The following is a 16,411-nucleotide window of genomic DNA, read 5'->3' as shown; positions in this document are numbered from 1 at the left end:
TGGCTCCGTTAAAATAAAACGCCAAGATAATGGCGCGTAAAGGAACATCCGAATCCCGGATTTTGAGGAAGAAGTGCTTCAGCGATTTGAAGATAACCCATCAGTACGTACTCGAGCAGTAGCTAATGCGATGCATGTAAATCATGTTAGGGTATGGAACGTTGTTAATGAACAGCTTCTTTGGCCCTACCACCTGCAAACCCAATGATTTTATGCCCCGCGTGAATTTTTGCCAGTGGTTTCTTGACCGGTATGCAGAAGAACCTCAATTTTCAAAATATGTCCTTTTTACTGACGAGGCTTTATTTACAAAAGAAGGCATTTTTAATTCTAAGAATAATCATGTATGGAGTGAGGAAAACCCTTATGGTATTCATTTTAGGAGCTATCAACATAAGTTTTCGGTCAATATGTGGGCCGGCATTGTTGGAGAACGCTTAATTGGTCCAATAAAATTATGTTGCCTCCTCGTTTAACGGGAAATATTTATTTAAATTTTTTAAGAAATGTACTGCCAGAACTATTAGATGATCTGCCCCTAAATATACGACAGAACTTATGGCTACAACACGATGGAGCGCCAGCTCATTTTTCACTTATTGTCCGCGAGTTTATAAATGAAAATTTTGGAAGGCGCTGGATTGGCCGCGGAGGCCCTGTCACCTGGCCAGCACCAGATTTGACACCCCTAGATTTTTTTCTTTGGGGGCATATGAAAAGTCTCGTATATGAAACTCCAGTCGAGTCAGAAGAAGACCTGGTGGCCAGAATTTCCGCTGCTGCTGAAGTAATCCAAACCACGCCTGATATTTTTAACCACGTCAACCTTAATATGGTGCGTAGATACAATAAATGTATCGATCGTGGCAGCCGGCATTTTGAGCAATTAATATGTTAAGTTTATTTTTGTAATACCAATCTTTAATAAAATTTGTTTACGTTTCTAAAATTTTTAATTTGTTGGTTTTTTATTACACTTAAAATCATTTAAACATTTTATGCCTCAAGGTAATTAAAGTGACAGTTAATTAATTTGAGTACCAATTTAATAAAGTGGCTACCTTAACTTTTTTTAAACATTTATTTTTTATTTACGCCAGATTTTTTTTTTAATTGTTTATTAATAGGTAATTCATTTTTGAATCTCATAACTTGCTTTTCGTTAATTTTCACAAAAACGGTGATATTTACCATTTACCGACTTTTACTAAGAGCACCTTTTTTATGTAAAAAGCATAGGAACATCATAATCTAATGCCCAAACGGGCAGAAATTAAAGTCTTAAAGAAATGGGCCTAAATTTACCAAATACCCCCCTGATTCTGAAGCCCCTGGTAAATATTTTTTTTATTTAGTAGATTCAAAAGATTAAACGTACTAACAATAATTTACTTCCCAAAATTGGTTGCGGTAGCTAAAGTAGTTCCGGAGCTATTAAAAAAAAACTAGTTTTTAAAGGTTATTTTCAAAGAGCTTTAGCTCCCTGAGGAAGCTTTTCCGGACCCATGTTTATATGAACTTTTGTTTTTCTTTTGACGTTTTCTATCTGCCCTAGAAATTTGTAACATGATCAACGGAACACCCTGTATATTCCTGAAGTGTCTATTCGGCTTTCATCTGTCCAAATAATGTTATTATGGAAGTTCTCGTCCAATCTGCACTTATTGACATACCAATCACAAAATGCAATTCTTCTCTGAAAGTCGCCATCCTGAAGGTGATGTACTTTCCTAACCCTGTAGGGTTTAAATTTGTGCTTTTTAAGCGTTTTTAAAACTCTGGTTTTCTCAACACCTATTTTCTCTACTACTGCTCGATGAGACTTGTGAGGATGATCTAAAACCTCACTTATTATATTAAGTTCCTGAATTTCAGCTTCAACATCAACAGCATAAGTTTTGGGCCTTGGCTTTTTAAAACTTCCGTGCTTCACAAGATTTAATTTTAACACTGGAAATATTCTTTTATCTGGTTGACGACGTTCAGGAAAGGTATTTAAATATAATTCACTGGCTGCCTCGGAATTTTCATTAGACAGAAAATAGCACTTTAACATGTCAACTTTTTCGTAATTTTCATACATTTTTTTTTAATTCTCTAAATATTTGAGCACTATATAGCTCTAAATACAGCAAATTCAAATATGTTACTGACAGGAGAAATAATCAATTTTCTATCTGGCTGTCACATATGACATGTGCTGTTTTTTACCAAAGCCTACTTCTATAAAAATTAAAAGACTTGAAAAATGAAAAAATGACAATGTAATATCGGAAATATCGGAAACAGCTGAAATGAGATATATGGTGTTATATATTTTTGAAAAGAGAATTTCAAGGGCTTTAAGAATTTATAAAAGAATAATATGTGTTCCATAAGAAAAAAAAAATTTGGAATATCATAACTTTATGAAACACCCTGTATAAAAATATATAACATAAAAATATTTATCATAAAAAAGTACTTTGACAAAGTGTTTTCAGAAGTCAATTATCTTTAATAGCAAAAAAGTTATGGCTAATTACCGAAATCGACCAAATTCAAGAAACGCCCCCTAGCGGCCAAACAGTTTGACATAGTAAAATTTTGATAACTTAAATTTTTTTTTTACAAAATTTCAGCTCATGACATATAAGTCAATTTTTTTCTATCTGTTCGGAAAATACGAGTTTTCTGTTAAAACAGTCGAAATCGCACCACCCAGATAGTTTTGACTATATTGAAAACATATTATTAAGCAAAAAAATTAAGATATTTTTATATAATTAACAAACATATTGCCAAATAACTAAAATGATGACCTCCATTTTTGAACTATAATAACGGTTGTTCAGGAAGAAAATATTTTTTAAAATTTAATTTTGTTCCGTTTAAAACTTAGTATTTCCTTCAAAAGGGCAGAAAAGCTATCATAGATTTTAATATCATTATGGAAAATTGTCATTAGACTATAATTAGAATGTACCAAGGGCATATTTGTTTTTGATTCAGGCACAATGATGTGGATTTTATTTTAACTCCAAACTTTATAATTTAATGCTTATTCCCCTTGGAATCCAATGTAAAACTTAATACAATGTACAATATAACGTAACCTATAGCCAAATAAGTTTTATATACGGGGGCACCCCAGGACGAAGGAACACATACTAACTTTTCAGTAAAATGTAAAAAACAATGCTAATATTGACAAGTCAATGATTTAATTGGAATTTAAGGCTTCAACTCCTCAAGAACATTGCCTCTAGCAATAAGGAATTAGAAAGTAAATTATCTTTAATTACTTTAATCTGTAATTTTGTACATATGTTTATAGACATTTTTTTATTTTATCTGAGACACCTTATCACCTCCTGAAGTACATATACAGCTACTTATCCGTTAGGTATTTAACTTTTAATTTGCTGCTAACCATCATAAAATTATAATGGTACTAATTTTGTTTTTTTCTTATATTATGTTTTTCTTTATAATAACTGTTTATACACTTGCATCATGTGTGTACATGATGACACATGATGTAAGTTTTCTAATGTAGTATCTTACAAAATGATAAAAAACACTTACCTGAAAAAAAATCTTAGTGCTTTTTAAGTTATGTATATATTTTTACTTATATTTTTTGGGTTTAAGACATTTGTTTATTTTTTATTATTTTTTTACTATTTAGTTTTTTGTAAAAGTAATGCTTATGGGAAAAAATTCTATGTATTTTTGTAGTTATTTTTTCTTTTTATTTCTTTATCATTACGTAACCCAGTAGTAAGCGTAAGCGATTGATTAGGCTTAAACTTATTGCTTCTCTAAAAAGCTTTACAGGTTAAGGAACTTTATAGTTTTTCTCCTTTCTCCTCTCAACTCCTTTTCCCACTATCCCTATTTATTTTTCTTATTTTTAATCTATTCTTTGTATTATTGTAAATTAAAAAAATGTTTTCATGTTCGCAAATTAATGCAAGATTTTTGACTAATAACACATATGTAAATAGCTCCGCAGGTATATAGCTCCGTGCAGAGCTATTTACATCTGTGCTAATAACTTTAACTCTCTAAAATGTGGCGACCCTTTTATCGATATCAATAACTAAAAGGCGGAATTTGACAAGCTTCAAACCTCCCACTATCTGTCTGACTCGCCTTACTTTGAGGGAGTAGTTGAAATACTTGGGAGTTACTTTAGACAGCAAGCTCACGTTTAAAACTCACGTAGAGCAGGCAGTAAATAAGGCAACAGCCCTAATATGGTAATTACGGCGAACAATAGGTACAAGATGGGGTCTATAACCCCATGTTCTCCAGTGGCTTTATACTGCAGTCATACGACCGAAGATCTCATACGGATCCGTTGTATGGTGGCTAGCCGTATTGAAAGTCCTCAATGCCCAAAAGCTGATTAGACTGCAAAGACTGGTCTATTTGAGAATTACTGGAGCCATGAGAATAACACCTACGGCACCACTAAATATTGTTCTTGGGCTACCAGACCTCCCAGTCTGGATTGAGAGGGAGAGAGGCCATGGCGGCGCATAAAAGGATGAAGGATAGCGGAGAGTGGCGCAATGTTCACTTAGGATAAGGCCATATGACGATTACTCTCACGATGTGTAAGAACATACCAATTCTGATATCCAGATCCACTACAGCGAGTGGCTAACTAAGGTTAAAGACGGGCTTTCAAGTCGAACTCTTGATAAGGGAAGAATGGTCGGCGAACTAAATTAAAGAGCCAAATGGTTTCCAGGCCTGGTACACATGGATGAAAAGCACTAATTCGGTCGGAGCCGGAGTGTACAGGAAACGAACACGGGGGGATCCTTTCCGCTAGGGAAACACACCACAGTTTTCCAAGCGGAAGTGTTTGCTATACTTGAAGTAGCAAACAAACGAGAACCATTGGAACGTAACGGGGGTATTTGCATCTACTCTGATAGTCAGGCTGCCCCTAAGGTGATATAGAAACCCAGGGCCAGCTCAGCGCTAGTCCAGGAATGCAGAGACGCATTGGAAAGACTAGCACACAGGGAATAGAGACTGAAATAGGTCCCAGGACACGTCTCGGTCTCAGTAAAAAACAAATTCTCTAGGCACTTAATAATTAAGGACCTTTTTTTTTAAACTCGATATCTGCAAAAGTTGATTTTTTCTGTTTCAGAAAAACGTTTATTGCTAAAATATAAAACTAACATAAAAAATTGTAAATAGGCATAAACAAGAATAAATACATGCAAAAACACAGTTAATAACATTTTGTATTTATTAATAAAAAATAAATGAAAAATGCAGTTTTTTTTTTAAACTCGAAGTACAGCTCAAGTTTACCAAAAATAACTTTTAATTAATAATAGGTAAGCAAAATTCTGGTAAATGTATAAAAGATGCATATATTTATTATATAGCTGCTCTCAAATATCTATCTCTGTATCCTCACATGGATCGTCATGTTCTTCAATGGACTCTTCAAGAATGTCATTGTTATCAATACCACCACCAGGGACATCCTCATAAAACAGTTTTGCTTCATCTGTGAGCGCAAAACCTTCCAGCAGCTTTGTCACATCGTTTTTCTTCAGATCGCTGGTAGTTCAGCGGATGTTGCTATAACACTTTTAACATTTTTTTTGAAGACATCGACTTGTACGTCACTACCCTAATATGTAGTACGTATTTTATAAAATACTTTATTATTTATTTTTTCATATATTAATACTGGAACCTCTGAAATTTAAAAGGAAGTTTTTTCCTTAAGTTCTTTTGTGACTAAGATAATCAAACATTTTCCAATCCTGGCCCAAAATATTAACGTTTCCTTGTTTGTTAAGGATCTCATAGTACTCTCGTCGTACTATGATTTCTTCCTTTCTACGATATTGGTTTTCTACCCTGCCAAAAACTCTGTCAGCAGGCATGAAACTATGGCCTCTTATAGGAAAAAAGTGTTTAATGTTACAAAAAACTTTGATTTTTGCAAAAAATTAGTAAGAACAGTCAAAAGGATGCTGTTTTTGTTTTGGGAACTGCATGAATCGGAAAATAGCTCCAAATTTAACCCGTTTTTGCCTTGCAATTTTTTCTTCTAGTTGAAGAAGGTACTGCAGCAGTCCAGAAGATATCTCATTGACTGAGTTTCTCGCCAAACAAAGAAGCTGATGTCCTCATGAGTTTGTTTTTGACGTTGGTGACGTACGATGCCTACATTGTATAGCCAAATTTGTCGTGAGTTGAAAACTTCCCCAACAGACATTTTCGGCAATGGCTGGTTCTGTTGACAGTCAAAGCAAACTTTTATTGTGTTATCTTTGTGATTATTTAAATATCTAAAAAAAGTTTTTGCCCTCATTTTGGAGTCTATACCTTGTACGTAAATAATTTTTTTGCTCCAATATCTTAGTTTTTTTTATTTTCACCAAAAATTCTTTGCAAATAAAGCATGTGTCAGAATGTGGATTTCCAAAACCGAGATTGAAGTTTTTATAAAAGATTTTCTTATATTTTGACAAAGAACACTTATTCACACTCAAAATTTGTGCCAGCAAATGTCCAGCAAATGTCAGCCAAAATTTAGTTCTGGAGGTAAGTCACTCCTTTTACATTTGGCGCGAGAATAATGACTTTCTCGGCATTTATAGCTACTTATCTGCTTTTTAATTGCATTAGTAATATCTTTATCAATTTGTTTATGTTTGAGACCCGTTTTTCAACTAACAACTCTCCCGATAAAAACTTCTTTGAAATACCAGTCAATCGATCCTTACTGGCTCCTAAAATGTGCTTAGTATTTATGTCTAATAAAAAATAGTTTAATTCTTAAAAACATACCAGTAACTTTTCGAAAAGTGGGTGCGAAATGGAAATGTTTCCGTTAGAAGTTTTAACACAATATTTGGTAGAAACTTTCTATTTCGCTAAACTTAAACTAAACATATTATTACAGACAGAGAGACAGAATAAAACAACGAAAATCACAGCGGCGTATAACCAATGAAATCATGTCTGAACTCGAGTTTTAAAATACCGATTGTAGTTGTCGAGTTTTAAAAAACCGCGGCATATTGGTAGTGCTATAACATGTGTTTTTTTTTGAGTTTTGTTATATCTGACTTTACTAGTAGATTGGAGGTTAAATTTCGATAAATATTCGGTACAAAACTCAAATTTGATGAAAATGTAGGTATCGAGTTACAAAAAAACGGTCCTCAATTGGGCCTGGGAAAAACCAAGGAAGAATTGGAGCAGAACAGAAGGATGTAGATTGTCCAAGGAAATGATACCAGACCATGACGGCTCTAAAACAAGGCAACTGCTAGCAAAGACCTGACAGAGTATCAAAGACTTGGTGGGAATCCTGAGTGGGCTCCTAAACGGGCATCTACACCTTTTTGGTATAAGAGAAAGCGCGCTCTGTCCGAATTGCGGTACAGGGGAGGAAACTTCATATCATATACTAGGTATCTGTGATAGGTGGAGTCGCCTGAGAAGGAAAACTTTGGGAGCAACGACACTCCAACGGGAAGATCATAAAGATCTGGCCTGGGACAACGTGCAAGCCCTTATTAAAAGGATGGGCCGACTCAGTGAAGACCGCGCATTGGGAGTGGAGGCGTAAGGGTAAAAACACACGAGGCGGTTTGCAAGCGGTTTGCGCCGCGACGGCGGCCGGTGGACCGCCGCTCGACTTAAAACACACGCGACGGCTTTCGCAACTACGAACGGCATGAAAAATTACAAGGTCAGTTTGATGTTGCCAAGCTTTGCGTACAGTTCACAGTTTTTTATTTATCGTGAGCAAAATGGACTCCGACAGTGAAGATGATTTTTTATTTTTGTTGGCGGCATCGGCACTGGCATTACGCAAAAAACCAAAAAAAAATAGAACGAAACGTAAGCTATGGATACATCTCATAGTTATGGAAAGAAACAAGAAGGGATATTTCAATACCATCTATAAGGAGATTTGTGAAGATCCGGAAAATTTTTTAAATTTCACCAGAATGTCAAAGGAATCATACCAGGAGTTACTTTTATTGATCCAAGAGCCATGTACAAAAGCTAATACCATTATGAGAGATAGCATATCAGTGGAAGAAAAGCTTTTGATAACGAATCAATATAATAGCATATAATATATAATATACATATAATATATAGCATATAACATGTACATACTTATCATTTTTTTTCCTCAACAGAAGCAGCTGTTCTTAGAAATTCTGTAGTAACTTCTTCCCATGCCTGTTTTTTTTTATTCTGTTTGAATAATTATCATCACGCATATCCCAAATCGCTGGCCTCAATTGAACCTCAGTAATTAATTTTTCTATGTTGAATTCCCTAGTTTCCATAATAAATGAACAATTTCAACACTGCACAAAAAAAAACACACCAAAAAGCCCTACGTGTGGTTTGCAACACAGAAGATAAGTAAATGATGTGCCGCGGTAGTGCCGCTAAAGCAATAAAAACCAAGCGGCGTGCCGGCGGCCCATGGTATCGAGCAGGGTACGCGCGACGGACGCCGCGTTTTATGGGATTAGGCGGCGCCGTCTGTTTCAAAGCTCACAAGTCCCATAAACGAGGCGTCGAGCTCGACCACGGCGCGACAACCGTCGCGGCGCAAACCGCCTCGTGTGTTTTTAGCCTTTCTTCGTGTTTTTTTAGGGTGAGTGATTCTGAGGTTGGCGAAAAGGGACTGTTTAGGCCTACTTGCCGAGCTCTAGCTCCCCCACCCTTACTACTACTACTACCCACATTATAAATGTCTGCCTGGAAAAAAAAATCCTAAATTATGGAAGCAGGTTAACGTCATTTCTTTGCCTAAAATAAAAAAAAACTCATTGAATTTAATAATCTTCATTCTGTAAGTATTCTTCCTGTTCTTTTAAAAGTTATAGAAGAACAAATTCTGAATTACTTAAATTTTTTAAATTTGATACCAGAATACTAGTGTGGTTTTTGTAAAAAATTATAGCTGTACTACTGCACTAACTTAAATAACTGACGATATTTTCAATGCTCTGGATAATAATCCAGCCACCGTATTGGTTCTTTTAGATTTTTTCAAGGCTTTTTCGAGTCGGCCGTTGCTTTATTATGTTCTTATCTGTCTGATCGGAAACAGAGGGTAACATTAAATGGCAACATTTCGAAAGTTTTAAATGTGATCATTAGCGTTGTCCAAGGTAGTATTCTTGACCCATTGCTCTATACGCTTTATACATCACAGATTACAAAATAAATAAAATATTGTAAACACCATTGTGATGACACTCAAATTTATTTTTCGTTTAAACACATTGATGTTGCTCAAGCCAATTAAAAAATTAATACTGATCTTAAATTCAAAATGGTATTCAAAAGGTACATTTAAAGATTAAGCCTACTAAATCAACAGCTATTCTTTTCTTCAGCGATAGCCACAGAGTTGCACTTTTGAGTAATATAAAAATTCAGCTTAATAACGATACAATTATTGTTAAAAACAGTGCCAAGAATCTTGGTCTAGTAATGGATCATGACTTAACATTTAAAGAGCATATTACGCTCAAATTAAAGACTGGATATTTTGCTTTAAGTTCTATTTCTTCCCACAGACACTTTTTAAGTGTCAACAATAAAAAACTGCTTTGCGATTCTCTTATATTATTACCAATAAACTTCTGTGATACCATCTATGGGCCCTGTCTTCATTATTATGACTCATATAGAATACAGAAACTCCAAAATTCTTGCCTTATGCTTATATTTGGCATAACAAGAAGAGAGCATATATCTCATAAGCTAAAGAACGCAGCATGGCTAAATATCGGCGATTGTCGCATTCTGTTTGTCTTTTTTATAACGTGCTTAAATGGGAAACTCCACCATATCTAATTAGAAAGGTGGCCTATCGAACGGATGTACAACATTTAAATATAAGAAGAAAATATTTATTAACTGTTTCCTCTCACAACAAAGAAATTTTTAAAAAGTCATTTTCGTAGGTGCAGTATTGCATCTTGTAAATAAATTTAAAATATTAGACCGAGAACGCATTTAAAGCGAAATTTAAGCGGCATTTGTTTAACGCATAAATTTTCTCTTTCTAAACTAATTAAAAATAACTATGAATATTAATATGAAAATTAATATTTTATAATTAAAAAAGTAAATTTAATTTTTTTTTTGTTAATATTTTATACAAAGATGAAATTTTAAATTAATATTATAGTTTAACCTTCCCCTTCTTGTCTTTCTATCCCATTCCTTTTTAAGGTACATGTTCCTGTTTATTTTCTTGCATACGATCTTTAATTACTATGTATGTACAAAATTATATTAATATATGTAATCTTGTTTTTATTATTTACATTGAAATAACATACTGTTTTTCTCTGTCTATGTACCTCTGTTTGTACTTTTTTTTTGCTTTTTAAGTGACTAATAAACATTTTTATTATTATTAATATTATTATCATTGTGAGCTTATTTTCACTAATAAAAAATTGCCTTTATTCTTCTACTCTCCACCTCATTGGTTAATTTTAAAATTTCAGAAATTAGTTAAACTAAAATAACAATCAGCGATAAAAGAACAAAATAAATCGGAAAAAAAGGCTTAAAAAAAGTACTAGCTGTTTTTAAAAAAGGGTCTTTTTATTAGTTAGCACTACAAAATAGAGCTAAAATGAATAAATAATTAAAAAATATTAAGCAATAATACGTTAAGCTTTTTAATAATGTTTGTATTTTATATTTTCAGGCGCTTGGTTTCTTACCAACATGGGAGGTGTCATTTATGGCTTATTAAGCAACTCTACAACATTTAAAATAATAGGTACTGATAATAATTTACTACATCGACCGGAAAGAAATATAGATCACATAAAAACTGAAAGCCTAGATTCTACACAAAACACACATAATATAAAAAATATCGTAGTTGAAGAGAAAATAGTAAAAATTATTGAAAAAGTACATGTAGAACCTCCTACAGCCGAACAAATTGCAGCTAGCTTTACCAAGGAGCAGATTGATGCTATTGCTTTGGCTGTCAAAGAGTCCTTAAGTATTAAACATGAGCCAGTCAATACAGAGGAAATTGTAGAAAAAATTATTAATAATCCAAGTTTTACCAATGTGATTAATAATTATCAACAAATAAGCAACCAGCAAGATACAGTTGATAACACGGCAACATTAAAAGAGCATCAAACGCTAATAGAAAAATTATTAAAAGAAATTGAAAACATGAAGCAAGAAATTATTTTAAACAACAAATTAAGGCATGACGATTATGCCAGATTATCACTCAATATGAGAAAGTGTTGCGAAAAACGTCCAGTGGTCAACGTTGAGGGCTATGTAACAAAAATTGTGACAAATTTGCTAAATAATCCAGACTTTTTAAATAATCAACATGGTCTAAATGACTGGTTGAAGTCGATGTTTATTGCAAAAGAAGTACTCGAGCTACATTTGGCCAACATAACTGCCAAGATGGATTCAAAGATGTCAGCCTTAGTAGACTCTAACAGCCATACTATCATAGACAAGGTAGCTATGAAAATTATGAGTGAAAATTCTCATGACCCTATTGGAAAAAGTGATGAGGCTTATATTAAAAGAATTGTCAAAGAATCTTTGGCGGTATACGACGCGGATAAAACTGGGCTGGTGGATTACGCCATGGAAAATATGGGTGGACAGATACTGACGACCAGGTGTACGGAGATTTATAATCATGGAAAAGCAGTAGTTTCAGTGTTTGGAATTCCATTGTGGCAAGTTTCTAATACACCAAGAACGGTAATTACACCTACTATTGCTCCCGGTGATTGTTGGGCATTTCAAAATTTTCCTGGATTTGTTGTGATCAAGTTAAGTAGCATGATTAACGTCGAGGCCTTTTCCATTGAGCATATATCGAAGTTACTGCTACCTGATGGGAAAATGGATTCGGCGCCCAAAGAGTTTGAAGTTTATGGCTTAAGAGAGGAAAATGATAAAGAACCCGTACTTCTGGGGCAATATAAGTTCGATTATGATGGTGAACCGTTGCAATTCTTTCCCGTAGAACAACCCAATCAGGTGTTTGATATGGTGGAACTAAGGATTGTCTCAAATCATGGAAATCCCAATTATACTTGTTTGTATAGGTTTAGAGTTCATGGAAAGCTACACCATGCGCAAGAGAGATGATTCTAGACTTACATAAGTCTTGGTGTGCTTGTTGTTCATCGTGTTTAATATATATTTTGGCCACTGTATCTGTTTAGTGTAAATGTGTGGTTTGAATTTGTTGGTTTTTTTAAGTAAAAATGATCAATCTATTTTTATGAGTTATAGCTTTTTGAATTCAAACTAAAGTATTATTATATCTGAAATCACGATATTTAAGCCGTTTACCATGAACGTAAGAAGTTTTGCATGTTTTATTACATCAACGTTTTAAGTGTAATATTAACGATATACATATTTCTTGAGCGAGTTACAGAAAGTTATGCCTTTTTACATTTTTATATTTATATCCAATTGAAGTATTGAAAACTATTTTTATGTATGGCTTTATAATGTTTAAATGAGTGCTTTATAGCTTGTATGCAGATTTTTTTGCCAAAGAGATTACATTGTTAGGTAGAAGTATATGGAGGTAGCTGCTTTTTACTTTTGGACTAAAAATTCAACTTATAACAAAAAATTACGCTAAAACGCTCTGATTATAGTTATATTGGTGTAAATAATTTTCTTTTGTTTAAAGTAGATTATAAGATTATAGATCTAAAATGTTTTTAACGTACTTAAATAAGTGGTAAATTATCGACTTTTTGTATATTTTTGTATGGTATAACTTATTTTTTCGCATGTTTGTATATAAGTTTATATGTCACTAACATTATTCTTTTTTTTGTGGAAACCTAGTCCTTGTTACTAATCTTTAATTTATATGACTATATCTCTAAAAGTAGCACATAACACTTAATGTTATTATGTTTTTCCCTCACCAATTTCTTGTAGATATTCTTAGGTTTAAATAATATACATTGTACGATCCAGTGCTCATTACCCAGTGAGTATTAAAGCTAATAGCGGAACGCTTTTAGATCGATCTTAGAAGATTTTACTTAGAAGACTTAGAAATTTGTCTTTTTTGAAAAAGTTTCTTATTAGTATAAAAATTTGCAAAAATACATTTATTGGGTAGTGCGTTTATTTTTGTATTCACGTATATTATAATGTTAGTAATTTTGTTCAGAACGCTAGTACAAACAAACTATAATTATATAAGCCTTAAAATTGCATAAGTGGTCCTTTAACCGTACAAAATTGACTATAGTTCACCGTTTAAATAACTAATAAATACATATCGTGCCTTATTTTTTATGGTCATGACATAAGTGCTCATTTGCACAATGATAAAATAGCTAGTCAGGCAAAGTTGTTAAATGCAGCTCAAATCCAATAAACTCTGAGCAATTTATAGTATTAGAGTATTTTAGAGCAACGATCTTTTTTTGTTATATATTTTTGACTAATCTTTTATAATTTGAAAAATTCAGTGTTGTTATAATTTATCAAAATAAAGTAATTTTTTTGTTAAATTATGCGTTATGTTTTAATTCTAAAACCCTCTTGACATTGCGGTTTAAGGATAGGCCTTTTCATAACAAAATTTAAGGCAGATAAAACGTTACGACGAGTTACCATAACACATTATCGATCTGTGAGGATCAAACATCAAATTAGAAAAGTTGGATTATATAAATCAATGTTATTTCTTTCATACGACTTTTGATTTCCACTTAACTTGTTCGGATAGAGCCAATAAGTAGAAACAGTATCCGTAATTTAGTTTGTAAATTGCTTTGTGTGTGATCAACCTGATAACTATTTTATTCTGTTTTTAATTGAAGGAATTTAAATTACTAATCATTCAAAAAATATATCTATAGCTTTTTTCTGTAGCACGAGGCTGTTCAAACTGCTTGTACTGTAATACCTGATTATCTATACTTCATTCCCTCTGAGATCTTTCTCCGAGTTGCTAATTTTAAACCAAATGCCGCTTTTTGCAAATAAAAATTCAAGGATGATATTAAATGACATTTACAGATTTTAACTAATTCCATGGAGGATGGGTATAAGGCGCTCATATTATATATCAATTCTTCCAAGGTGTTTGAGTTTACTAAAGTGTTTTAAATTAGCTAAAGAATAACCTTTCTGCTAGAACACAAATAGTTCACACCTCGTATTCAGTTCAATGCAAATTCAGTGTTCAGAATCAGAATCTTTGGAGATTTATGTGCTTTATAATAAATAGTCGCGTTGTATATTGGTGTAATATGACAACAAAAGGGAATTCAAGTCATTTCCTAGGTTTCAATTGCAACAGGTATTAAATTAAGAAGACCTACAGTGCTTTTATTTAATGTCCCCCCCTCTTTATTTTTTGAACGGATCAGTTCAAAATATTGAAACTTGAGGTAATGCAATTGATGAATAAATACTATGTTTTAAAGCAAAATTGACAGATGAAAATTTCAAAATGGCTGCTGGGTGCCGTCTTGAAAAAAACTTAAATGGAAAGGGTGGTCTTGTGGAACATCATTTTGAAGCTCCTAACGAGTACTTTAAAACTCTAGATTTCAATATATTTACCTACTACAAAATGGTGATACATTTATTAATTACCTGAATACATTAACATTTAACTTGATATATCGAATAAATACATTGAATTCAATTGAGAAGATGCTGGAAATGGTTGCCTTGAACTTCTTGACACAAGAACAGTTGGTCCGAAATTTCATACCGAACATTTTCAAATACACTAACATCGATATTTCTACAAATATTCGTTATTGTCTATCGTAAATCGAATACTGAAGTAGGTTCAGTTTCGTACACCTTTTGCTTTAAATAAAAGTCTAGAGGTGTCAAATCTGGCGAGCAAGCTGGCCATTCTACAGGTCGTGGACGACTAAATCCCGACCGGAGAAATTGTTACCTAAACAGTTCCGAACTTGTCTGGAGTAGTGTGGTGGAGCTCCACTTTGCTGGAATACAATATCCATATCGAATTGATTAGGATTCGTTTCGACAATTTGGGTGATTAGAGGGTCAATAGTATTTTCCAGCATATCCAAATACAGTTCCCCTGTTAAATTTTGTTTGATGAATAGAGGCCCCACAATATGGTTTCCCAATATCCATGCCCAACCGTTTATTTTTTCTGGATATTGAGTATGAGTTTTCCAGAAGATGCGAGGACACTCTAATAACGACAATTATGTCTATAAACATTACCGTCGAGAAAAAATGTACATTCATCACTAAAACAAATATTATGGAGATAGGCAGGATGCCGAGCAATGGGTTCCGTTATAGTTTCGCAGAATTCTGATGAATTCTTCGATCAGGGTTATCTTCAGTTAACTAGTGTACCATTTGGATTTTGTACGGATGATACTTATTCCTTTTCAAAAGTCTCCATACAGTAGAAGGACAAACCTCATGTTCATTCGCGACGGAGGAAGTTGATTGTTGGGGATTCACTATCATCTAAACAATTGTTTGAACTTGCTTCTCTTCCGAAATGGACGAACGTCCTAGAGGCTTTTTGTTGTTTACACTACCAGTAGTTGTAAATTTAGATACGAGTTCCCGTAAATATTTTTGACAAATAGGGCGATTCGAGAAACGATCGTTGAAAATCCTTTGGGTTTAGTGAAAGTTACCCGTCGTACCGTAAATAAAAATCGCTTCGATTTTTTCTTCCAATGGACGAAAATTGACCATTTTAAACTACCACTAAATGCGAATATTTTAACTGCATGATGATATTTGTTTTCGTGCTGATATTTTTGTCACTGTCAACAAAAAAAAAACCAAAACAAACTTTTATCGAAATTATCGCTGTCGGTGTGGATACGGCAGAGAATAACAATTATTTGTAGAGATATGCATGTCAGTGTTTTGGTGTTCAGGTAAATATATCAGGTAGTACTCGTCAGGAGCTTCAAAATGATGTGCCACAAAACCACCCTTTCCATTTCATTTTTTTCCAAGATGGCGTCCAGCAGCCATCTTGAAATGTTCACCTGTTAATTTTGCTTTAAAACATAGTATTCATTCATCAATTACCTCAAGTTTCAATATTTTGAATTGACCTTTTCAAAAAAATAAAGAGAGGGGGGAGGGGCATTAAAGAAAAGCACTGTATAGAAACTGTGAGTAAACTTTCTCATCTAAAATTATTTTAAATGAGAAATTGTCTTATGTGCCTCATATTTAATTCAGCTGTCTTATAAATATTAAGCTGTGTGGAGCGTTGTACTGGAGATTTTCTCATAACATTTAACATCAAGCTATTTTACTTCTTTCTTGTCTCTGTTTTTTTTTTTGAATTTTTTTCCGTCTGATTTCCAAAATTTTC

The 16,411-nt window shown here is 33.4% G+C and overlaps 1 protein-coding gene across 3 annotated transcripts in view; it reads left to right on the top strand.

Annotated features, from left to right (window-relative positions):
- LOC126737745 (klaroid protein) overlaps positions 1 to 13,577 on the top strand; it is a 99,005-nt gene extending 85,428 nt beyond the window's left edge. For all 3 annotated transcript variants that reach the window (XM_050442762.1, XM_050442765.1, XM_050442763.1), the window contains exon 6: positions 10,736 to 13,577. In XM_050442762.1, the coding sequence (XP_050298719.1) occupies positions 10,736 to 12,174 (1,439 nt within the window). In that variant the 3' untranslated portion in view covers positions 12,175 to 13,577. The remainder of the gene's footprint in view (positions 1 to 10,735) is intronic.
- Positions 13,578 to 16,411: the final 2,834 nt, after the last annotated feature.

This window comes from Anthonomus grandis, chromosome 6, assembly GCF_022605725.1.
Source record: "Anthonomus grandis grandis chromosome 6, icAntGran1.3, whole genome shotgun sequence".
NCBI classification, from domain to species: domain Eukaryota; kingdom Metazoa; phylum Arthropoda; class Insecta; order Coleoptera; family Curculionidae; genus Anthonomus; species Anthonomus grandis.
This window is presented reverse-complemented; position numbering and strand designations above follow the sequence as displayed.